Source organism: Talpa occidentalis, unplaced genomic scaffold (assembly GCF_014898055.3).
Source record: "Talpa occidentalis isolate TD23 unplaced genomic scaffold, MPIMG_talOcc4v2.1 talOcc4.14, whole genome shotgun sequence".
In the NCBI taxonomy this organism is placed as follows: domain Eukaryota; kingdom Metazoa; phylum Chordata; class Mammalia; order Eulipotyphla; family Talpidae; genus Talpa; species Talpa occidentalis.
In genome coordinates, this window is record NW_023601433.1 from 65,939,700 (window position 1) to 65,966,781 (window position 27,082).

Genomic DNA, 27,082 nt, shown 5'->3' on the forward strand with positions numbered 1-27,082 from the left:
TGCAGATGATAACTGCACTTCCTGTTGGGTGAATAGGACAGGTCTTCATATTTCTGCTTTACAGATGAGGAACAGGAGAAGCTAAATGACTTTTCTAAACCTAAATAATAAGTTACAAAGCCAGAACTGAACCCATATGGAAACTCATCCAAGCCCTTTTCCAGGCAGTTGCTATAACATGCCCCTTCTTGTATATGGCTTAACTAAATCTCCTTAACTCCTGTGCCTGAGGTCTCTATCATCTAACTTCATTCCTCATTATAACATCATCTCACCCTGTTCTATGATAGAGAAGAAGGATATTCTCACATTCATTGCCTTGGGAGGGTTGGATTAATCAGGGATGTGGCATTAGATATATAAAAATCACTCTTTGCTCAGTGTATACCAGGCCACTCTCTCCAATCTTATTCACACAGCTTTTATGCTAGTCAGTAATCTAAGTACTTGGAATACTTATTGAATAAATCAGGGAAGGATATCTGCAGAATATCCTTCCTGTAACAGAACCTAGTAACAGAAGGGGATAGAAAATCAATGCATTATATATTTAGAAAATTGTATAGTTGGGCCTCCCTGGTGTCCTAGGGGTTAAGTGCTACCAACTTGAGGGCCTGAGTTCGACCCCAGGCCAGGGAGTTAACCTACATGGCACAGCAGACCTCTCCTGTTTCATCTGCTGAGCAATGTATTTCAGTGGATCTCGCTGTTCTGCTCCCTACTTTGTCTCTGGTGTGTCCTCTAACCGCCCATATCTCTGGCCACACCATAGTTCTTCTATGTAAAAATAAATAAATGAAATCTTTTTTAAAAAATTGTATAGTTTTTTTGGAAGTTGATGAGTGCTGTGGAAATAATAAAGTGAAGCAGTAAAAGAAAGACCGATTAAAAGTCAGGAACCAGTGGGAAGTGATTTCAGAATTAAGGGGAAAAAAGAGGGGTAAGTTAAAGAAAATTTCAGGTGTGGTTATTAGAATTGATGGTGTCTGCTTTACTATTCCTGCTTTTATAAAGGGTTGTGGACAGATGTTGAACAATTGTTCCTCTTATCAAATCATGAAAATTCAAATAAAATGATTCCCTTTTCAAACAAATTAAGGAAAAAGTTTCAGAGGGATTTAGAGGAAAAGTACTAACATCTGTTCAATCTTTCCTGAGAGTCAGAAACTATAAAAGAAGCTTTCCATGTTTTCTCATTTAATCCTTTTAAAACATTGTGATATAGAAGATACTAAATTCTTAGGAAGATTAAAAACTTGACCAAGTCACGGAGGTGACTAAGAAAAGAGATTGGCATACCAAACTTTCAGACTCAAAAGAATTTCTTCCATAGCTGTGTTTATGATAACCAGTAGCCATATGGAAATATTGAACCTTTGAACTGTGGCTGATCCAAATTGAGATATGCTGTAAGTGTAAAATATACCCCGAATCTCAAAGGTGAAGTACAATAAAAGCAGAATATAAAAAAATCACTAATAATTTGAATATTGATTATATGTTGACATGGTATAATTTTTCATACTCTGGTTGTAATAAAATATTTTATTAATATCACATTTTCTTTTTACTTTTTTAAATATGACTACTAAATTTTCCAAAACCACGTATGTGGCTCACGATATGTTTCTATTGAGCAACCCTATTCTATTGTACACTGCACAGGTAGGGAAGTTTTCTTTTCTATCAAATGAGCAAAACACTGGAATTGACTACAGAAATACCGAAAGTTATCCAGCTCTGTGTATTTTTGGAGATGGACAATTTCTTGATTATGAATTCCCACACTTGCAGCTAAGAATCTCATTGACAATAGAATTATCGTCAATAATTCAAGCCACTATAAGCAAAAGATACTTTTATAAAAGAACATACAGCAGGCAAAATTAAACCCAAACTAACCCTACAAATCTGATGACAGAACTGAGGCTAACGAAGGGACACACATAGCAGGCAGAGAGCATAGGAGTGCACTATTGGTGCTTTGCTGCGGGTGTGGAGAGCTAACATACATTTGAGGAGGCATGAACCTGTATATCCTTAAATCATACACATTATTGTAAGCTAATGTTATCTCAATAAAAAATAAATAAGATAAAATAAAAAAACTTACAGAAATCAAAGTGGTATAATTATAATAATTTACCCTAATCTATAACACATTACATATATTTAAAAAGCATATCCTAATAATTAAACATTAAAATGTGGTCTCCTTAGATCACTGATTTCTAAGTCCAAGTATTTTCTTATCCATTGAATGTAAACCATCTTTTATCTTTTTTAACTACATAGCATTTATGATCAACATCAATTTTTGGTATTGTATGATCACAGTAACCTCAATGTGCTGTATATTATTATTCTTATTCACATTTGATAGATGAAAAATATGAGGTGCAGTAGCAATATAGTGATTTGCCTAAATTGACAAAGCTTCTTAAATATCAGAATTTGAATTTGAATCCAGATAATCTGACCCAGGTCTTATCTTCTAAGTAGAACAAATTATTAGCTTTTATTGTTATGTTCTTTGAGGCAAGTTACATATTTCCTCCATATAACTTGTCTATGTCAATCAACACCAAAATGCAAGACATTTGGTACCTTCTATTTAACAGTGGTCCAAATGATAATTGTGATTAAATATCTTATTTCCACTATCGGAATCATCTTTATATTCTTTGAATTTCTAAGGAGAGCAACACTAATTTGCAAGTGTGTTCTAAGTCTTTACCTGTAGCATATCATTTAACTTTTTTTTTTAAAGATTTACTTATTTATGCATACAAGAACTGGGGTACAGGCCAGAGGTGTGGGGAGAGGATTCACCAGAGACAGAGTGGGGAACAGAACAGGCAGATCGACTGAAATACACTGCTGAGGGGAGCAGCGGGTGAGTCAGGAGAGGCCTGCTGTGCCATGCTCCCTGGCTGGGGATTGAACTCATGCTGCAGTGGATGCGGATAGTTTCATAGGTTGTGTCTTAACCCCTTGCGCCACCAGAGAGTCCCAGCATATCATTTAACTTTTACCACAATTCCATGATGCTAAAATACCTACTATAATTATCCTTACTTCTGAGTCCTATAGAATATAATAACCTACCTGAAGTCACATATCTAATAAGTGGTAGAATCAGGACTTAGTCAAAGCCTACAGCATCAATACCTCCAGCTTAACCAGTGGATAACCCAGCCCACAGTTTCTGTTCATTACATAGTCATTAAGAGAATCTGGTAATCCCACTTTCTGTTTCAGTGAAAAGAAATATTCTTCTTTTTTTTTTTTTTTTTTGCTTTCCACATTCCAAATGGATCTGAAATCTAAGCAAAATCAAAGTTCTTACTTTTTATCACTTACATAGAGAAAAGCATCTATGTTGTATTCTGCCTTCTTTTTTAAAGTCAGTTTTGCAAATAAAATCAAGTTACACCCATACTGTTAAGTCACTGCATGTTTCCAAAGGTATTTTACAAGAAAATGAATGGTACATGAAAAGATTCTTCAGAGTTCTTACAGTGACGTTGAGAGATTCAGAAATTGTCTCTCATTACCCTGATAGGAAGTGCCGGCCAATTCCACATGTAACTCATCTTCACATGATTGAGATATCCTTGCTGCTCAGCAAATTAAGCTTTCAAAATCAATATGTACCCTGTGGTGGCATGTCATAGCCAGAAATTTCATTTTTATAACCACTGAATGCATGCCAAAGGGCAAAATTTATTGCACCAAATTTATTAATAAATAGCATTAAATTGTGACATTTTTGCTGAAAATTGTTTTTTAAGAGATGATAATTACTCTCAAAAATGAATAATACCTAACAAATTTTTGGAAAAGGTAGAAATAAAAAAAATCCCAAATCCATTCACTGTGCATCAACTCATTAATAAGTAAATAGAAGCAATGTGATGACCAGTGTTTCTATCAAATATCACAAATTTCTTTTGACTTCAGAGCCCCAGTATCTGTGGTTGCCAGTTATGACAACTTTAAGGAAACTTTCGTTCTCTCTCGGAGCATATTTACGTTTCACAGCCTTTAAAACTTTCAGACAAATAGCCAGTAGCTAGAAAATCTGTGGGGGAAATGAAAGTACAAAAAGAAATTGAGGGCATTTCAACTGATAGTCATTATGCACCCTTCTATTTCAGAGTGAGAGACAGGCAGAAATTATAGAGAGTGTGGAGCCACGCTAAGTAAGTCTGATTCTGAAGAAGGGAGCGTTTTGCTATTTTGAAAAAGAGGCATATTGCATAGCATTTTAAAAAGCCATTAGGCAGCTTTATTTTATGAGCAAGAAAAAAAAAAGGCTAAAATTGCCTACAATTTAAAGCAGGGAGTGAATTCAGATCACTTGAAGTGGGAAATTGTTTTTTATGATTTGACCCTAGTGCAAGTGAGTATGATTCTTCAGAGGGCACTGAAGCTGTAAAAATATAGCTTTCTAGATAGTATTAACTGTCTTTTAAAAAAAGAGATGTCAAATTTATTACTTTGTAGCATAATAACTCAATAACTCATTTTCAAAAACTCAAGATTGTAGCTAATAATATCTAAAAGACAAATTAGAATCTTTACTCTTGCCGACACCAAATTAAAAAAAGAACGTCACTGAAACTCGATGCTAGGGGCTGAATGTGGCTAATAATTTTGGTGCTCTAAAGTCAAGTGACAGTGGTGATTTGAACAAAGTGCACTTTGACAAGGAATTTACACTATTTGACACAAAATGTAACTCAAATTCCAAAAATGTGTGCAATTTATTGAAGAAATCTAAAGTAAAAATTGAATATTAATAAGAAACCTGTATTTAGCACCTGAGTCTAATTAAAATGTAAAATACATCTGTACCCTAAGAATCCTAAGAATGTGTAATCATAGCATCTCTATAAGAAAATTACTGAAAGGGTACAGAAATATCAGGTGGCAGGGAGTATAGGAAAATGTGAAGTTCTGATATGTAAACATTCCCACATTTCAGAGTAATTTTATCTGGTAATAAGTATGATAGATTTCACAAGCTTAATTGAAAATATCCTGATATTAAATATGAGATTAACTCTTTAAATTACCAAGAATAATCTATAAAATAGTCCAAAATTAAAACAACAAACAATAGGATTTTTTCTATAAAAACCTGTCCCATGAATTTATTGATCACTCCATTGAATCACACATAAAAAAAGTGAACTGGTTTAATGATATATCATTAAATTCTGAATATGTTGTGGCATTTGAAACTCCTAGGCTTTATTATCTGCTTGAACAAATTCTGAACTTTGTGTGGAAGGACAGCTTGACCTTCCTCAAGGATTTTGCTAGATATAAATAGGTGGTTTTCAATGAAGCAATTCAAAGTTTATAAATGTTTAAAATGGGTCTTGCCTGAGCATGTAAGATAGAGTTTTTTTTCTGAAAATATAAATCAGTGTAAAGTTTATAAATTTGTGGTACATAGTTCCTGGATAATTCATGTTTCTATTACTAATTTCAAAATGCTAAACAAATTTTCACTTTTATGATTCTCAAGAAAAAAATATGGCATTGTAACAAGTCTATTCCCCTTACAAAGTCAAACATAGGTAAGCTAGACTTCCAGAATTTAAATTCTCCAAAGATCAAATTTGTAGTGGTTTTTAAATTGTCAGGCAGAGTTTTATGTTCTTAATTTTTTTAATAGATGAAATTTCACATTTGCAGGCATTAGTACATCAACCAGGAAATGACTTTCTGATTTTTGTGTTCAACTGCAGGAATTTATAACAACAAAATTGAACATGCAAATTATATGAGGTTAGGTGAAGTGTGCTTTGAAAACTCACCCAAGTTCCATTACTACTAAATGAAATCACTGGTGCTGCTGTTGAGCCTTACATAACAGTGTTTATGTAATACAGAAATAAATAAACTGTAATAAGATGATGAATTTTTGGAATCACCAGTGAATTGTACTTTTTCTTCAATGAGTTACTTGTATAATGCAAACATTCTATATTCCTTTCAATTATGTTATGTCCTTGCTAAGCTGGATTTCCATAGTTGCTATGAAAATGTATGTACTAAGGACAATAAGTATAGAATAGGAAATGAAGATGGTGCTATTCAGTTGATTTTAAGATTTGAGAATGTGTGTAGTACCCAGCAGGCACACACTTCAAATTTTGACTGTTTAAGAATGAAATAAAAGTTTACATTGTCTTTTGCATGCATTAGATTTTCAAATACCTGAAATATAAGAATATTATGAAGTTGTTTTGAAATAAATATTTAATGAAGAAAACTATTTTACTGACTTAAAACTGACAGGTTTGAGCAAATTAGGAGAAAAGGAATACTGCACACCTTCAGAATCAACACAAATATGTTTTAGCCTCATGTATGAATAACAGATCATATGATCATAGTTGTGTTAGTATGTGATCAGTGAAGCACATGATCTTAGAAATGCTATTTTTATTTTTGGTTCAAAAAAATACATGCTATTGATATCCGATTCATAAAAAGAAAATGAGTGTTTAATTTTATTTTTTGGGGGGAGAATGGAACTTGTATTTTGTTTAAATACATTCTGCTTCATGCTATAAAACATAGTGCACTGAAAAAAAGTTATATTCTTCTATTTCAAGGTAGTGGCCAGCACTTCCTGTATGTCAACTCATCTGGTTCCAAAGAAGGATATACTGCAAGGATCATTACTTCCCAGTACTTTCCAGCAAGTCTTGGAATATGCACTGTTCGGTTCTGGTTCTACATGGATGATCCTAGGAGCGAGGGAATATTAAAGGTACAAAAGGCAGACAGGGATTTGTATTTCACTGAAATATTCATAATGTATTTAAATACTTTTGATAGTCACAAAACACCAATGCAGACTCCATTAATTTCTCATTTCTTTCTGGGGTAATGGGATTTTGGCAAGTAGTGCTGTCATTCATCATAATTTCATTCAAGATTTATCTCATTCGTGACTGCCACCTGAACTCAATTATGATGCATTCCATATACAAGATTAGTGATAAAAGAGTATGAGCAGAATCAACATGTATCCTCTATTGGCAAATTAGATAGGATCAATAAATAAATGTTAGAGGATAGGTAATGATGAAGAGAATTATCTTCCATAAACAAAATAAAAACAAAGCAATTTTGAGATTTTAAATATATAACAGCTCTCACTAAAAACATGTATGTGTCATTTTATCCTAATTTATGACAAAAGCAAATGTTTTTAAAGAAACAAGTTAAAGAAACATTTATTCTTCTCATTATATGAAAAATAAATCAGCTTTTTAATTGTCAAAAACCAATTTTTGATATCTTAATTTCTAATTAAAGAAAATTGTTGACATCTGATATCATGTCAAAGCATAACATTTAGTGCTATTGCCTTGATTAATATAATCGTGTTGTTTGAATAAATACAACTGGAATTTTTGTCTCTGTTTCAAATATCTGCCTTTGTAAATAATAGCAGTTATTACTAAGTGAATTCTACCTTTCAGGCTCTAGAATTTAAACTTTTTATGTGTTACCAAGTTTACTATTCACAATTTCCTAAAAAGTAGTATACAATTTTTATTCCATAATTGCTATTGAGGTAAAGTTGGTTTACAAATCCACATGTGACTTAGGGGCATAGGTTCACACCTGTTCACAGGTATGTTACCACACCACACCCACCATCAAGACACCCATCATCCTCCACGATACTCCATTAGGCCCCTTCACACTTTGCTCCCCATCATCCACCCTCCCTCTCTGGTCACTTGAGTTCTGCAGTAGATTTCTAGAGCTTGTTTTGGCCTTATTCTGTCTGTTCCTAGACACTGTTTCTTTATAGTCCATAAATGCATATTTGTCTTTCTCCTTAAACAATTAACCCAAAGTGTATTAAAATCTTGGATGTTAATACTTATTTTCCCAATTTTACAACAGAAAAACTAAGACTCAAATTGGCTTAGTAATTTTTCGTTATCACACAATTAACAAAAGATCTGATATTCCATACCCTATTGTTTCTCAAGTTTAGTGTAGTTGACCAAAGAAGTTGAAGGAGAAATACTGGGAGGGAGAGAAAGAAAATAGTCCTGGTCAATTCTAGCTATTGATAGAAAAGAGAGCTCTTATCAAGTAAACATATAAAAAACATGTAAAGTAAGTAGAGAACTTATACTGATTTTGCATGAATGTCTATTTTCCTTCAAGCTAGTGAAAACAACAAAGAAACATATGAGGATCATGTGAAAATTTCAAAATTTTTTTTCATGCAATTTGTGAAAATGTATTAGATTTGCTTATGTTAAATTTATATCCAGTTCAATTTATAATCAATGCTGGTCACTTTTTTGCTCCACATTATTAAACAAGCACCAAGTGAAGATTATTTAGTTCCCATACTTCAGCGTCCTACCTTCTGACTTGTTCTGATATTTATTGCTAGTTCAGGTGAGCTATTTAATGTCTATAAAAAGAGGTATCATTTGAAGAGGACAAGAGAATTTCTCTAAAAATGATTAATATAATTTATTACTCTAGACTCATTTTTATTTTTATTTTAAAGATTTATTTTTATTTATACAAGAACTGGGGCACAGGCCAGAGACAGGGGAGGGTGAGAAAATTCACCAGAGACAGATCTGGGAGCAGAACAGGCAAAGTGACTGAAATACACTGCTGAGGGGAGCAGCAGGTGTGACAGGAGAGGTCTGTCACGCCATGTGGGATTCTCCGTGGCTGGCCAGGAATCGAACCTGTGCTGCAGAGGCTGCGGACAGCTTCACAGTGCTGTGTTCAACCTGCTGTGCACCGGGGAGGCCCTCTAGACTCATTTTTAAAGAAATAAAAAGGAAGTGAAAAAGTAACTTATAATTGATACTTTTCATAGAATCTTTTATAATTTATAGAAATTTATGATTGCTCAAGGACTGAACTATCTCCTAAAACTTTCATCAGTAATAACACATGAATTAATATAGTTAAATGGCTTGTAAGTCATTTGGTTATATTCCAGAACAGTTAGCCTGCCATGTTGAAATAGTCTCACTCAGAGTTGAGTTTTAGAGCTAAATTATTTCTGCGAAAACCTAAGATTGCATGTAAATGTTCCATTTAAGAAGTCATGATTGTTATGACCCTGATGCTTGCAGCTTTGGTTTTGATGTGATATTTAGAGCGATAGAAGCAGAGAGAAAAAAATAAATACTGAGAAATCAAGTGGTATATCACATGATAACACCATCCACTATTTAAGCCTTTTTTTACATATATTGGTTGATCCAATCTACATACCATTCAATGAGGCAAGCACTGGTATTATCTGTATTTTAATTATTGAAAATATTTCTAACAATAGTTATGGAAATTTAGTGAATTAAAAGGTATTTTGCATATTTTGTTTTCTGCATCGTTTTCAGTTTAAGTTTGGGTTTGAATGGCAAACTTTACCAAATACGGTAGAATGACACAGTGGTTATGAAAGTAGTCATAGAGGCCTCTAAATATACAGTGAGTATGAGGTGGTGAGGAGGTTGCTGTTACCTGTCAGAGGTGAGGCTGTGACTGATAACATCTTATGACACACATCATTTAATCCCTTTTTTCTGCTGCTTTTGATGAATAACTTTTGAATGAGCAAATGAGAATGAAAGTCACCAGGTCTACATCCTATTTGTCAAGCTAATTGAGGCTTCCTGTGGTCAGTTTTGGAATCATCTAGAGTTTGTCATTAAATTTACAACTACCCTATTAGAAGGGCTTGATATCTTACAGATCATGCTCTGTAATCTAAAGCAGGAAAAATTTCTATTTATTCCCTGTGATGATCCCAGAAATAGAACTTCAGAATAAGAAGTTTAGCAGAGGAAAAGAATCTTACCCCAGTGCAGCCTTGTTTCACAAATACACAATAACCATGAGGACTAAGGGATGGGGCCTCAGAGGCAGGTGCCAGCAATAGCCAGACATCTGAGAAATCTCAGAGAGGATATTTGATGGATCAATCAGCAGCTGCCCTCATCTCTCATACATGACTATGTGATAATCATATGGATGATTGAATAATGAATCAATGAAATATGGTAAACAATTCCTAGTAAGAGAGAAAATGTATATTTTAGTTTTACATTCATTTAACCAGGGTACTAGGATACCTATATAGTGACATAGTAATTTATAACATGATGGTCTGTGTTAATGAGTTGCCCGAAGGGCACTGGTTATTACCAAGAGATGTCACCACATAGGCAAGTAATATCAAAGTTATCAGTGGTAATGCAGGAATTCTAGTTATATGTCGAGTAAAAAGAAAAATGAGAAAAATTTAAGTTTCAATGGGAAAAAAGATTTGAAAAAGCTTAATATAGATTTGTCTTTATATAAATATATACTCAAAATTAAATAGATACTAGTTTGTAAAGTATATGCTTAAAATAATGTACACATGAGATTTTTTGTTTTATTTTTATTATTAATGCTTATTTAGCAATATACTTTTAAGATATTATGTTGTTATGAAAGTCGTTGAGTATTGCATCTATAATTTTATTCTATTATTAAAGTACATTATAACTTATGTTCCCTTTCATTCCTGTTACATGCTGAACTTCTTGATCATTGTTTTCATAAGTGGTGGCACACTACTTATAAATGGCAATTTTTAGAATAATATTAGAGAATGTTTAGGAGACAAAACGATAACATATGCAAATATTCCCATGAATAAAAAGTAGAGAGACATTTGTTGAGCATATTTAGCAATATCTTCCCTCTAAAGAGAGCTGGAAAAGTCTTAAATTTGAGCTTTTCAGATTATTTTAAGGAAAAATGTGGAAAGAAATATATTAGGACAGTAGTTATCAACAGGTCACACACACTGGTACATTGCAATGTTTTATAAGATGCAGCACAATTAGTATGTAACAACGGTTAAAATGAATCAAAGCATTTTTACTGACTTTCTCCCTTTTTGAGGATATATGCAGAAATCTCCTATATTCTGTCAGTGGTCTATATTTTAATCTGAGAGGTCCTATTGAATAGTATAGAAAGGCCTTAACTGTACCTGGTATGCCAGGCATTTTCTAAACTGTGTACATGACACAGGAGCCTGCAATGGGATGTACCTAGGAGAGTTTGTCAAATAAGTGTCATCTATCACAGTAAGAATCATGGGCTCATACTAATAGCAAAACAAAGGTAAACTTGTAGATCATGACAGCAAAGAGATACATTGAAATCTCAGGTAGAAAAAAAAAACTATGCTAAGATGGGCTTGTGTATCTTCCATTGTAGATAATGGAAAAATAAATCTTAAAATGATACAAAAAAGAAATCACTTCTGTAAGTTGCTATTACATTATAAATTAGGCAAGAAAGAAATTCACCCCCCACCCCCATCAAATGCAAAGATTGACATTCAAGAGGAGTTAATCTAATTTGACCTTCAAAATACATTTTCTCTTTAGAATATAATAAGAGAAGAAAAAGAAGTGACCTTAAATTGAGCAGTTGTGCTGCTAAAAATTAAAGTCAAGTCACAGTTTTAAGACAGAGATATGGGAATTTATAAAAGAAGGTATTTCTTATACCTGCCTATAAATGGACTGTCTGAAGTCACCTTGAGGAAGAACCAAAAATCAGCTTTGCATAAAAGTTCATTCAGCTTACCTGAATATGACTTTATAAAAATTAATATATTCAGAGATAAAGCAATCTTTCTTTTACATTTTCATTTAATGAGGTCTGCCAATCTTTATTTTCTTTATAGATTCTGGCCTTAACACATTGCTTAAGAAATCCTTGCCTGTCATATAATAACAACATATTCTCAGCATTTAATTTTCATTTCTAGTTTTAATTTAATTCCACTTTGTGTTTTTATGGTGAGATGTTAGAATCTAATGATGTTTTTTTCTGAATAGGAAGCTGTTGTTCCAACACCTTCGAATCCATGCTGTGTCTGCCCCTGGTTGATTGGACCTGCCTATATTGTCATAAGTGAAATTACTATTTGCATATGTAAATTTTCTTCAAGTGTATGAAAAAATGATTGCTTAGTTAGATACAAAATTACAGAGATGTAGGGCCTCCCCAGTGGTACAGCGGTTGAGAGCTGGGTTGCAAAGCTGCCCGCAGCCTCTGCAGTGCCAGTTCAATCCCCGGCTGCTGGGCGAGGGTCCCACATGGCACGCAGACCTCTCCTGCCGCCCGCTGCTCCCCTCAGCAGTGTACTTCATCAGTCTGCATGTTCTGCTCTCCGCTCTAGCTCTGGTGAATTCTCTCACCCTCTCGTGCTTCTGAGTGTACACAGTGCTTGTATAAATAAATAAATAAATAAATAAATCTTTAAAAATATTATATAGATGCATAGAAAGATGATGATAGAAGTAGATTTATTAAATCATAATTCTATCCTGACTCATTATTATCTAATTTCTAAATTTAGGGGAAAATAAAACATTTTACATTTCTCCAGCATTTTTATAAAAGGCTCAGTTAGTCTTTTGTTTTTTTAATCAGTTTCAAACTTTTATATTTTGAAGACCTATATCTGTCTTGATTATTTCTCCAGGATTTTCAAATTTCCTACTTTTCCCTCAGGAAGAGAGTAAAGTAGTCTTCTATAGCCTCAGATTTCATAAACTTTATCATTTTCAACTTAGGAAGATTTTCATCTGTGATTTATTTGATAAGCTCATTTTGAACAATGAGACAGATCTGTAACCTCTGGATATGCCCTTGGTATCCCCAGAATATGTTCTCAAAGTTTTTGTTTCTTGGTAGGATCACTTCAATCTGTTTTCCAGTTCACTTTTTAGAATTTAATCTATATTGATGCTGCTATTCAGATCTTTTTTTTTTTTTGGGGGGGGGAGGGTATTATTTTAGTAATAATTTTGTAAATTTCCAAAAACTAAATTATTTTTCTTCTTCATATTTAGCTTGTTCTATTGTATACATGTGATGGACTTCCCAGTCTTTCAAGGGAATTCATTATATTTCTTTTTAAATTTCCAGTTATGGTATTTGCCATGTTCCTCATTGCATCCTGTGTTCTGTTTATTTAATGTCTCTTGTTGAATTTTCCTCAAATGTCTGGTTCATTACCATTGATTTCTATTCGTATGTGTGGACAAGCCCATATCGAATGATACTACTATATGCATTTTATTTTTTCCTTTGTTATAGTTTCCTCAGAGTAGTCATCATGAATGGCTGTTGGCTTTTGTCATATGCTTTTTATGCATCTATTGACATGATATGATTTTTCTTCTATTGTCTGCTGATAAGATGGATTACATAAATCAATTTTTTGGTGATCAATTTAACAGATTGATGTGCCACCTGGTGGTTGTATATAATTACTTTCATACATTGTTGTGTTCAGTATGCTAGTATTTTGTTTAGTATTTTGCATCTGTATTCTTGGGAGACACTGGTATGTGATTTTCCTTACAACATTGCTTTTGGTTTTGATATTAAGGTAAAGCCAGCTTCACAGAATGAATATGGATATGTTCTTCCTGCTTTATTTTCTGAATAAGATTGTAGAGAATTGGTATGATTCCTTTCTGTCATGTTGGGTAGAATTTACCAGTAAATCCATCTGAGCCTAGTGCTTTCTTTTTTGAAATTTATACTTATTGATTCAATTTCATTAATATAACAAGACTATTCAAATATCATTTTCACATTGTGTGAGTTTTTGTGAATGTGCCCTTTAAGAAATTGATCAATTTCATCTATATTATCAAATTTGTGGGCATTAAATCATTGATAATAATCTTTTATTATTCTTTTAATTATAATGAATGCACAGTGATGGTTACTTTATTTATATTAATAATTTGAGGCTTCTTTTTTAATTTAGTTAATCTGATTTGAAGTTGAACAGTAGTATTGCTCTTTTCAAAGAACTTGCTTAGATTTTTTTATTTTAGATTTTTCTTATTTTCTATTATGCATTTAGTCCTACAGAATTTCTAAGCTCCACTTGACTGTATCCCACAGACTTTAGTTCCTTGTGTTTTCATTTAGTTTGAAATATTTTAATTTTTTTCTTGTGACTTCTTCTTTGATCCATGTGTTACTGAAAACTATGTTGCATAACCTCCAAGTGTTTGGGAATTTTCGGTTTTGACTTTTAGTTTAATTCTACTGCAGTCTGAAAGAATATGTTGTATGATTTCTATCCTTTTGAATTTGCTACAGTGTATTTGATGGCCCAGCATGTCATCAATTTTGGTGAATGTTTCATGTGCTTTTGAAAAGAATGTGTATTCTGCTGTTGCTGGATGAAGTATTTTATAAATGTAAATTAGAGCCAGTTGATTGATGCTATTCACTTCAACTATGCCCTCACTGATTTGCTGCCTCTTACATTGTCAATTATTGACAGAAGGTTGCTGTGTCCATCTATAAGAATGGATTCATCTATTTTTCCTTGCAGTTCTACCAGTCTTTACTGAAGTATTTGATGTTTTATATTTAGCTGCATACACGTTAAAGATTGTTTTGTCTTCTTAGAGAATTGATTATTTTCTCAATATGTAATACCCTCTTTATTTCTGATGATTTTTCTTTCCCTGAAATCTGCTTTACCAAAAATTAATAAAAAATCCCAGCTTTCTTTTCATTGTATTACTATGGTATATCTTTCTCTATCCTTTTTTTTTTCTTTAATCTATCTGTGTCTTTATATTTGTTTGGATTTTATATACAACATATAAGTGGGTCTTTGATCTTTTCTTGTTGTTGTTTGTTTTTCTCCAAGGGCAAAATCTTTTGATATGAAACATCTTCTAGTGAGTAGTTCCACTTTTTCTTCTTTTTAATTGAGATAAAATTGGTTTACAACAGTACATATGAGATTCAGAGGCATAAGCTCACACCTCCTCAGATGCATGTTACCATACAACACCCACCACCAACACACCCAAAGTCCTCCACTTCAGTCCATTGTGCTCCTCCCCTCTGTGTCTTCCCTGTCTCCCTATATAAGAGGGAGTTCCACTTTTATAGAGTTTGCTAGTTGTTTGTTTTTGCCGGACCTTGATTTTGTTTTTCTATATTCCACATATAAATGAAACTAGACCGTGCTTGTCTTCCTCCTTCTGACTTATTTTATTTATCAGTATACCCTCCAGCTCCATCCATGTTGTTGCAAATGGCAGGAGGTCATCTTATTTTCATAGCTGAGTAGTATTTTATTTTATATATATATATATATATATATTTATCCTCACACATCATATTTTTCTAATCTACTCATCTATTCTTGGCCAGTTATGTTATCTCCATAGCTTGGCTATTGTAAATAATGCAACAATGAACATAGAAGTGGATCAATGCCTCAGATTAGTCCTTTCTGATAATGTTACTGTCTTTATCACATCTGAGTCTGGTTCTGATTCTTGTTCTACCTCTTCAAACTTTTTTTTGTCGTTTATTTATTATGCCTTATGATTTTTTTGACAGCCTGGTCTGAAGTACAAGATAGACAGAATAAGGCCTTTCATGTAAGGCTATATATCCCATGTAGAAGGTAGTCTGTGTTTTTTGTTTGCTTAAATGTTGCTGTTGAAGGACATAATTTCCCCTTATGTCTTTGGGTTTCCAGAGAGATGTCTTCCTAAATGAAGTCTGCAATATGATGCTGTTCTTTAAGTTGTGTCTTATTGTTTTTACACAGATGGTCTACTTATGTGTAAGCTGGTATTTGAGGGAAAACTGTCCATGCTTCTGATTAGTTTTCAAACTTTTAGTGAGTTTCTTGGTGCTCCTGGGTTGTATCTTCCAACAGTTGCCTCTCAGCTCTAAATTTCCCTCCTCAGGTAAAACAGGAGGGCTAGAGGTGGCTAGAATCGATTATTTCACTTTTCCTATGGAGAGCTATTAGGGATTGGAGTTGAGTATATTCCTTCCACTCATTTGATTAGAATCTATTTAACTCTAGTCACTTAGTTAAATAGTTTTTCTTGGGGCACGTCTTGCTAATAGAAAAGAACCCTCTAGATATATTTCCAAATGGCTACTTTTTCTCTCCCCATGCCAAAAATTTGAGTGGAAATTTCTGTGATTTGCACAGTGAGAACCTGGTAGGCTTCTGGATGACTGAAAAAAGAGTGCAAGGTACTCAAAAATATTTAAATTTCAAATGTGTCTATAGGTAGATTCTTCCAGCAATACATCCATTGTAGTTTCCTAGCCCACTGTTGGTTGCCACAGGGGTTTCTGTCCCTGGCTCCCCCTCTCATCAGTTGTGATTCTAGCGTTCACAACTTTCTATTTTGTGGGCAGCAGTCATGATTGCTCTGTGACCTCAATTCTCTGCTGGATCTAAGAAGAAATGTTGATTTTCAGTTGGATAACTTTTTTTTTTTTTTGGTCATGAGGAACAGGGTAATGGTCTTCAAGCTCCTTACAAGCCATATTAGAGCCTGGAAATCTGTGTTGTATCTTTACACCTTGAATTCCAGATCTGTAGAGGGCAGTCTTACCCTACACCCACAAAGTAGCAGGATTCATATAACATATGTGAATGCGCTGAATTTTTATTATGGGAACATTGTTGTTATAGCTATCCTTTGAGAAATGAGTTAGAAACTACAACCTCTTCTTGAAAAAAATTTACCTCTTCATTACTTTGATTTTTTTTCTCTGCTATAAAATTTGAGGGTTTTCAAGTTAAACCATAAGAAATTGCTGTGCTTAGGATTAAGCATAGCTCAGTTCATTGCTTTGCCCTATCACTGGTGATTAGAAAACAGACCCCTAACAGAACAGAGGAGAGGAGCTGGGGGCCAAGTTTAGCCAAGGTTTCCTTTCACTAATAGATTTCACAGGTTGATTTTAATGAATTAAATGTGTAATGAAATGCATGCATTGGTTCTCATATCCAGAGGTATCTATACAAAGACTCTTAGATTAGTACCAGTGGCTTTCTTTCAAGGTTGCAGCACCTGGAGACTCAGACAAGCTGAAGGAGTGAAGCTTCTTCAGTGTAATATTATATTTAACAAGATGAGTGATATTCTTTCCTTCTCATCATATAAATTTTAGATACAATTTTATAGGATAAATTGTAGATAAATTTTGACATTAAGAAAAAGTGAGAAAATAGATTTTTCAATACAGGGCATTGTTGATGGAGATACAATACTTCAGTAGAAAATTACTGTCCGTATGTTTTCTGAGGTGTGGGTCATCAATTTTTCATGCAAAAGAGTTGGATGACTGATTACAAAAGTTCATTACAAGTTATTTGTACATCTGTATACAGACATTTTGGGAAATGATAAAAGCATAAATTCAGTACAAGGAGAGAATTAGAATATAGATTTTTTTTGAGAATAGCATTAGGAAATGGCCTTTTTTTGTTTTGTTCTGAATTGTTTTTACTTTTTAAAAAGGTGATTAAAACTTGGCATGGTCATTGGTTTCAAATCTACCTCTATTTCTATTTCACTTCTTGTTTGTTGACTCTGTAAGTCCTTGCAATTTAAAAAGTCCTGAATATTGATGTTAGTAATTCAAGATTTTTTGGTTGTCAAAATGTTAAATATTCTCTGCACATTTATTTTTGTCCCTGAAAGTGAGTTGGGTGTATATCCCTCTATTCATTTATTATGAGGGTTCTCTTTATTCCAGTAGCACAGAGTTAGTAGAATACAGATGAAGTGTTAGTTGTAGATCTCCTTGAACTTTTTAGAGAGTAAAGATACAGATTTTGACCATGTCAAATCACAACTTCTGTACTGATAGAAAATATAATCAAGGGATCAGATTGTCCATGGCCAGACTCCATTGCTGCATTAACAACCTGGATGATGATGTAGCTCTAAAATCCAAACCATAAAAGGTTGTTTTTCCTCTCTTTTTGCCCCATTATTAGGTGTATACTATTGAGGAATCTGGATTAAATATGCTGGTGTGGTCAGTGTTTGGAAATAAAAGAACTGGTTGGATGTATGGACATGTATCTCTCTCTAGTAACAGTCCATTTAAGGTGGCATTTGAAGCTGATTTGGATGGAAATGAGGACATCTTTATTGCCCTTGATGACATCTCTTTTACCCCAGAATGTGTATTTGGAGGTAAGTGATTCCTTAAGAAAATGGATGTACAACTACTGTTTTTTTCCATCTAAATATAATGAATGGGAATTTCTGAGGAATTATATTTCTTTTCAGACCCAGTCCTATGCATATATTAAAGAAAGAACAATATTTATTATAGTTGGTAAAGTTTTTTCTACCCAGGTAACTGAAATTTTTTTGTGTCCTCTGAATAACAAAATTATTTGACTAAATTTCATTAAGAAATCTGAAGGAAATATAGTTCCATTAATGAAAATTTATTCCCAAAGCTCACAATCACTGCACAAAGTAAAGGCTCCTCTGCTCACCAGTCATCTTCTCAACTTTTCTACCCTTATTAGCTTTTTCTCTTCCTGATTCATTTATGGTACTAGCAATCTCGAATTTTCATTCTATTGCAAGTGATATTGAGTAAATGTTGAGAGTAGTTTACTAGCTGGCTAATTCCAGTGCCTTTGAATACTTGCTTTGGAGCTGGGCTACCTACTCTCCTGTTATCACTATAAATAATATTGGCTATCTACTCTCCTATTCTCACTATGAATAATTTTTAATAGCTCCCTGCCCCTGTCACTGCCTCAAAATTTAAAAAGACTGGTTGGAAGCATAAAATTCATCAAGTCCAAGTCATATGTCCATACTATAAAGAGAAAGTCCCTTTAGCTACTCTTTAATATCTAATTTCCACATCATCCATCTTTGGGTGATGGTCATCCCTCTTTTTATTTTTCATCATAATCAAACTTGAATTCCTACTTCATGTGGACAAAATGATGAAGCTGATGAGCAACACCATGTTTTCCATCTATATTTATTGGTGGCACCATGTTTTCTATCTATATTCATTGGTGAGAGAGCAAACAGAAAAGAAATGAATCAAAATACACAACTTCATACACATTATAAAGAAGAAAAATGTTTGTAAATGCCTACTATATTATTTTCTTATCTTTTAAGTACTTCTCCTGTTTTATTGATCTGTCTCTCTCCATAAAATAATCCCTTAAAATGGAGCCTTTTTGCCTTTTTCTTGTCATGCCCCACATTCTTTCATCTTCTTGACTGTAGTTCTAAAGTTTCTCTCATTGGGAATGCCCTGTCCTTTATTTCCTCTTGTGTGAATCCTTCTCTACTATCAAAGGCAGACTAAAAGCCTTCTTCATGAATTTATCTTTAATCCTCCCCACATAAAGCCAAACTTGTTTCAGATTCTCTGAGCCTTCAATTTTCTGCTCTCTTACATCTTACATGGTATCTTGTGATATGTGTCGCTTCCATGCTATCATTTTTAGTTCTGCTATATTTAAAAATCCCCACTGTCATTATCCTGGTTTTTTCTTCTCTGATTTGGTGAGAATAAGTGATATTTAACTTTTATATTGTTTAAGGAAAATATAAAATAAATTTAGTTAGTACACAACACAGTAGCTATCCACTTTACATCAAAATTGATAGTAGAGCAATTATAAATATTATTTAAAACATGATCTCGATGCTGGGTTATTTTTATTTTGATTTAGTTAGTAATTCTTGAGCCTCATTTTTAAACAAGTAGTGAAGAATGTACAAAAGGCTGGCCAAAAGTGATTGTCAATCCCGATTAACTTGTTGACTTATAGAATATTACTAGGTTTTAAATCTCTATTGTAAGCCACAAAGTCCTCAGAGTTTGTCACACAAGACAATTTCTCTTCACTTCTGGAAGGGTTGTTAAATTTGAGGGCACAAATTTAAGAACTAGAAAATGGCATTGAATGCTAAAACCAAGCAGGATTATGGGAGCTAGACCCTATTCCTTCTTGACTACATTTGAAGGAACCACTTGTTATGCTGTTGAGTGGTTCTTATTTGGTTTCCTGCTGCTCATCAAACTGGAAGGGATTTTTTTTTCAATTTTGGGGGGTAATTCAAATGACAACCATGGGAAAATTCTTCTCAGTATCAACCATGGACCAATAGCCTGGATTTGATGAATGCTTTCAACTAAAACTGAAGATAAACCACAAGTCATCGTTGCAGCACTATGTCTAAAAGATGAATGCTATCATGTGAACAATGATAGTTACCACATATATACCACATATCTACTCTCCTATTACCACTATGAATAATTCTTAATTTCCCCCATCACTCCTCCTAAATTGTATATAGTTATATATAGTTTGTGAATAAATATGACATATACTGATACATTATTTGATATAATGTGTGTGTGTGTGTAGCACAACATGACATGGTGATTTAATAATTTCTTTGCTATATGGAAACAATAATCAATTCTTAAATTCTTACTCAATTTTGGAAATCATGGAAATTATCTTTTGTCTTTACTCAGAAACACTCAGGAGGTCAAATGTTTTACTTGTGCAAGTGTGTCTGAGAGATTCTGTGGGTTTTTTATAGGCAGTGTCAACCCAGACCTGTCTTGTTCTCTTGGACTATGAACTACTGTTGTTATTGGTTTCCTAGTACCATGGAATATGTATGTTGTTATCTGTGAAGGATACAGACTTTATGCAAGCAGATTGTTAGCTAATAAACAGAATAAGAAATGATGCAGCTTCACTAAAATATCTCTTTTAAGAAAACTTTTTTTTAAATTTTAATTTAATTTAATTTATTTATACAAGCACTGGGTATAGTCAGAACTGCGGGAGGGTGAGAGGATTCACCAGAGCCAGAGAGGGGAGCAGAGCAGGCAGAAGGACCGAGGTACATAGCTGAGGGGAGCAGCGGGCGGCAGGAGAGGTCTGCGTGCCATGTGGGACCCTCCTCTGGTGGCCGGGGAGCAGCCTGGGATCGAACCGGCACTACAGAGGCTGTGGGCAGCTTCGCAACCCAGCGCTCAACTGCTGCGCCACCAGGGGAAGCCCAAGAAAACATTTCTTAATAGAAAAACAAGTGACCTCAGCAGAATGACCAGTTTTTCTGATATTATTGTTGGCATGTAAGAACATTTACTCAGAAAAGATTGATTATTTTTTGTAGGATATAGTTGGAGTTGGGAAAGAAGCAAATAATGAAAGCTATTTTCTTGGCTAAACAAAGAGTAAACATGTTTTCATGTATGAGTTCAACTTTTCAAGTTTAACTTGATCAAACTAAAAAACATAAAGTTAGAATAACCAGCTTTTGGTAAAGAAGGTCCAAAGGAATTGAAAGTCATTGACTGGGTTGTCCTTGCCAAATGTAGCAGGTGACTGATCAGTGAGGAAGTTGGCCCAAGTTTCAGACCTTTCTTTTTTGCCCTTTCTACTCCATCTGATTGTAATATAATTAATGGAATGTCACATGTGCCTCCTACAGGATTCCATGTAGGGCAAGATAAATCAAAACCTTTTAAATAATCACTGCTGATTATTTTATTACACAGAAATCAGTCTTTAAAAGATATGTGGTTTAAAAAATAATACAACCATGTATAACACTCCAAGCTTTAGGTAAAATTACTTACACATATCCCTCAAAAGTTACTATTGATTATGTTAAACCACTATACTTTTGTCCTTAGTGTCAATGCCCTATTGACTGAGAAGGCTCTAAAAGAAACCACAGAATTATCTTTGATTTCGAAGAGTTCTTCTCTACTGCCCCCTTCGATAAATCATTCTCTTGAACTTCCTGAGACAAGTAGAACAGGTGTTCATAAAAAGGTACACATGAAATTTAACAATATTCCTTCATAGACTGATTGCCTAAAACTTTTAGCTTTCTGATAATTATATAAGAAATGGTACATGATGGAGAAATTGCTTCCCACTATCCAATCTCAAACTTTCTATATGAAGACAACGGTCAAATAACTGACTGGTACTAACATACCCATCCATAATTTCTGTAAGTAAAAACCTCCTACTCACAGGATTGATGGTTACATTCTGTTTCCAGCCTCCATCCCAGCAAGAAAAGAGTATAATGTCAAGTCATATGAAATAGTCCTTATTTCCTCATCAATTTTAGGTTTCCTAGGGCAAACATAGGTAAGAATGAATCAAGTGTGAAGTCATTGAATATAAAAAAAGTCAGTGATTTTCATCCATTGGAGAACTATTTTGAGAAGTATTCTTCCTTTGGAAAATGTATGCTGGAAGTAATGTGAATATGAATTTTAAAGGGAACATATTTCATGATATTGGTGCTGAAGTTAGAAATCAAGAGTTCAGCTTTTAGAGGATTCTTTACCTATTAAATAGCTTTGCAGTTAATATTAAAAAGAGCTATCAATGAAAAAATGCATTCAATCAGGATAAGTACATAGCCTGACCTAACATTGCATATAATAGTGGCCACACCAGTGCAGATATGTCAAATAAGGAACTATAGCACCATCTGGAAATGATAAAATAGAAATGAATCTGTAATCCAACAGAGTCTCTCTGGTTTCCAAGCCTCATGACAAAAAGAAATAACCAGCAACTATCTTACATTTCATATTTTCCATTTTCCACATTTGCATGAGTTTTAGATTATTTTGGATTGTATGAGGACAAAAAATTCTTCATGTATGCAGTTTCAGTCACTTGCAGTGGTATCACTATTATTAGGTAGAAGTTTGCTATAATCACAGCAAATATTGATGTTGAATGAAAGCAGTAACTTTTTTTTGAGGGGGACAATTACTATATTCCATTTCTTCAATTCTTTATTTGCCTTAATGCAGTAAATATATTCTTGATTTTCTCTCAAATCTGTTATCTTCTGTATGTGGTGAGGGAGACCAGGCATTCTGATAATAGGATACGTACCTCTCCACCACATTCTGATGTTTTCTCTTAATTGTTCAACATCCACTGACTATAGTCTCTCATTAAATCTGTCACTAGAAAATAACTTCATGGTTTAAAATAAAATTTCTTGTGTGTAAGCAAATGCATAAGTATGATGTTTGCACAAATGTGCGTGCGTACACACACACACACACACACACACACATATACGTGCCCAAGTGTATTCTATACACATTTTGAATTTCTGCCAGCACTTTCCTATATTTATTTTAGCTTTGGCCTCTAGCTATTCACTTTGAAAATTATTATTACTTTCTATTTGGTATTGGTTCTCAGATATTGATCCACTTCCGCATTGGATCTAACTTTTGGGAATGTTTATATTGTCTTTGCTTTTGTGTCTTCTATTTAAATGTTGATTTTTCTTTCAGAGATAGTCTTGTGGTGAGCCAAGCAAGCCCTCCTGCTTCATTAGACACTCCCTGTTCTGCTATATGTGCCATTTTTCCCTTGCTCTAGAAGGCATAAATCTATCTTCCCAACGATACTTAAGCTATTATATGTTGAAGTTAAATAAGAAGATCAAATGATTCTCTTATGACTCCACATAAGTGATGACAGGTTTTTTTAATTAAAAAAATACATGTTGAACTTTTAGTGGTTAACTTAATGTTGAATATGCACATGTTAATTCTCAATGATGAACACTTAAAACTTACCTATGGGCCTCCCCTGGTGGCACAGGTGGTTGAACGCCGTGCTATGAAGCTGTCTGCAGCCTCTGCAGCGCTGGTTTGATCCTGGCCGGCCAGCAAGGGTCCCACATGGTGCGGCAGACCTCTCCTGTTATGCCCGCTGCACCCCTCAGCAGCGTATTTCTGTCATCTGCCTATTCTGCTTCCTTCTCTGTCTCTGGTGAATCCTCTCACCCTCCCGCGCATGTGGCCTGTACCCCATTTCTTGTATGAATAAATAAATAAATCTTTAAAAAAAAAACTTACACAATGTTACAATGTATTTTTACTTCCATAAAAAAAATTGTACGTTATGAGGTACTTAACATGAGGTTAAGTTAAAAATTGTACGTTATGAGGTAACTTCATATACACATGAAATTGGTGGGGGGGACCTATACCTATTCATAATGTCAGGAATTGTAATTGCTTAGTCCAAAATGTAGGTAAAGATGAAGGACTGGTGTATGTAGATGATGTCCTATGGAATTAAGTTTTTAGGAAAACTTCCTTAATTTCTCAAATGCAGTTAGTTCAAAAGTTAAATGTAATACATCTACCAGCAGTATTCATTTTATTTGAATACCTGGAGGAAGTCTTTTATATTCAAAAGCCTGGATATATTATGTAGTAGAGTACAGAATTTCCATTAGGTAAAGCAAGAGACTTAAAAGAAATGAGCTTTTGGAAAACTGCTTTTGGCTAAGAACCTTCCTAGACCCCTCTTAGCAGTGCAAGTTCATGCTCCTCTTGCATCAGAAATATTTCTGTGGAAAATTTGAGAAGTGATTCATCAGGGATTTAATTGAAAACGAGATACATTTTTGATGGTTGGATAGTGTCTTAGGTCATGTTCCCAAGGAAGTGCACTTAGGGACAGAGATTCCCACTACAAGGGTTATGGGAAATTCTTCCAGGAACAGCTTCTAACAGGACTGGGCAAAGGGAGTGTTGAGCTGTGATTCAGGGCCTCAGCTGATGCCATGGGGAGCTTTGGCACTGCACTGACCCTTGACAGGTGTTCCAAATTGAAGTACTGGGGCTGGGTCATTTATCTCAGTTCACCAGCTACTGAACGGAACTGTATCTGATTGTATATATAATGTTAGAGGGAAATTTCTGGACCTGGACTTAGCTGTGAGCTGCCATTTGGTAACTTTCTGGCAACTGGGGAAATGAAAATCTTAATCTTGGAGGAAGAACTTAGGCAGTGCAAGACAGAATCTGCTATACGCAGTACAAGCTTACCAGCTTCCTATAAAGAAGGGCCTCAAACAAATGAGTTTTAAGCTCCTTCAGCTATAAATGAGTCTGGAATTTAATGGAATCACTGTCTCCAAAAATTGAAGAGAATTTGGGCTTGACTTGGGATAGGGAAAATTACTTTCCTCATGTTACTTTTCAGAGAAGATTAGTATCTTAGCTAAGTAACATGTGTATTGCTAAATTTGATTCTAGATTTTCATCACATGCAAAAGTTTATTCAATCTTTTATCCTTTGATAAATTCATAACGACAAAAGTTTCATTCATAAATTATTTTTAAAAAAATAAAATCTAGGTTGTGCGCTCTTTCTTAAATGTGAGATTAATCAAATAAAGAGAATTAAAAAAAGCTATACTACCATGGAAATATATAGATATATATAACACATTTTGTATTTTTATTTGGATATAAAAATATTAATCAATTTACTTTCTAAGTTTGAATTTAGAATGTTTGCATTGGAATACTGTAACCTTATGCAGTTAGATAAAAACATTGTACTTCTGTATTAGTATCACGTTTACCCCCTTTTCATGAATACAAATTGCCTAAGCACCCACCAAATAAGTCTCAGATATATAACTCTGATTATAGAATTTGAGTCTAAATATATTATAGATGTATCCAATTGCTGAGTGAGAGGGTAAGGAGGAGAAATTTCAAATTTTACTTTGAAAATGAATTCACAATACCATCTTTATGTATAAAGCAAATTATTCTTACATGATCCATAAATAAAAGTTGATTAAAAAAGGTGAAGAACATGAAATCCACTTCCTGAACTGGTTCCCGTTGCTATCTGACTTAATATATGAACAACTATTGCAGAGACAATATGAAGTATAAAAACTGTTCCACTAATCTTTCAACAAATTAGTGCAGTCTTGCATATTCACAGGTATTATCTGACCTCCAGGAACAGTGACAAGTCAACATTTTGCTCACATTTTATGTTTTATCTTAGAGTTGATTTAACTATTGCTGCAGATTACTTTCATGTGATAAGTTTATTACACTAGCATTGTATCTTTGCACACTCAAAATTAATGGACCCAGTAACCTCATATGTAAAATGAGTTGGTTCTGTTTGAACACTTTATCTTCATGGCTTCAACTGTGATTTCATCTGTACTTTAAATAGGGCAGCACATGACTTTTTAGCTGTAATCAAGACTCAAGGCAATGTAGTATTACAAAACCATATATCAGACCTTTACTTTTGTGACTTAACCCTGATCAGGTCTCAGGAGTCAAATTCCTCAAGGAGGTCACTAAGAGACACTTAATAAATAGCATACTGGTATAATAGCCATTCCCTCAAATCTAAAGATAGAGTGCATTATTTCCTATGTGAATTTATCTTTATTCTCAAGGAAAATCTGATTTAGTGTTCAAATTTAAGACCCACAAATCAATATTTCTTCTTTAATTTGAGTCATTTTTCATGACTATAATGCTTTTTTAAGAATGTGGTTTTTGAGGGTGACATAAGGCATTTTCTCAAGTCATGTTTGCATGTTTGATGGAGTTCATATTATTCCTTACTAGAAATTAATTTCCTAAGTTGCAAAAATGGTTCATGTTACATAAGAATAAATATGTCCTTTGATATTTGAACATAGGACAGAGAGATTATTTTCCTAATGCCAACATGACTTGACTTGATCTCTTTTCAGGTCCTGTGGTAATACAGCCATCACTCTGTGAAGATGAACAATTTTCATGTATCTACACACCCCAGTGTGTCACTCTCTCAAGGAAATGTAATGGACAGGACGATTGCACAGATGGATCTGATGAAATGGATTGTCCCCTCATCCCTCCTCCTCAGCTCTGTGATGAAATGGAGTTCCAGTGCTCTCCCAACGAGTGTGTCCCGTCCCTCCTGCTATGTGATGGAGTGTCTGACTGTCGCTTTAATGAAGATGAATCCAGCTGCCGTGAGTTATTTTCACTAACTGAGTTTGCCTGAGAAGAAATGCTGCTTGGATATGATAGAGAAAGCTTGACAGATAAAACAAAGTTCTCTGGAGTCTTGCCATGATCATATAATCAATAACACAGTTGCTTGTGTTATGTTGCTAAACAAAGCATGTATCTCTTGCTTAGAATTTCTGGGCACATGCTGTTTGTAGTTATTCTAATCTCTTAAGCCCTTTTGATTTTTTTTTTTGTTTATCTCTGGCTCATTCATATAGGAGATGTTCTTATGTACTTGTTATCTTTTCAAGTAATGGTTATAGAAATGCAT

At 34.0% G+C, this 27,082-nt stretch overlaps 1 protein-coding gene across 1 annotated transcript in view; it reads left to right on the plus strand.

The window, feature by feature from the left end:
• Window positions 1-27,082, plus strand: part of MALRD1 (MAM and LDL receptor class A domain containing 1) — a 385,105-nt gene that overhangs the window by 269,035 nt on the left and 88,988 nt on the right. The window contains exons 32-34 of the mRNA XM_054694679.1: window positions 6,636-6,793; window positions 17,900-18,101; window positions 26,508-26,771. Of these exons, the coding sequence (XP_054550654.1) occupies window positions 6,636-6,793; window positions 17,900-18,101; window positions 26,508-26,771 (624 nt within the window). The remainder of the gene's footprint in view (window positions 1-6,635; window positions 6,794-17,899; window positions 18,102-26,507; window positions 26,772-27,082) is intronic.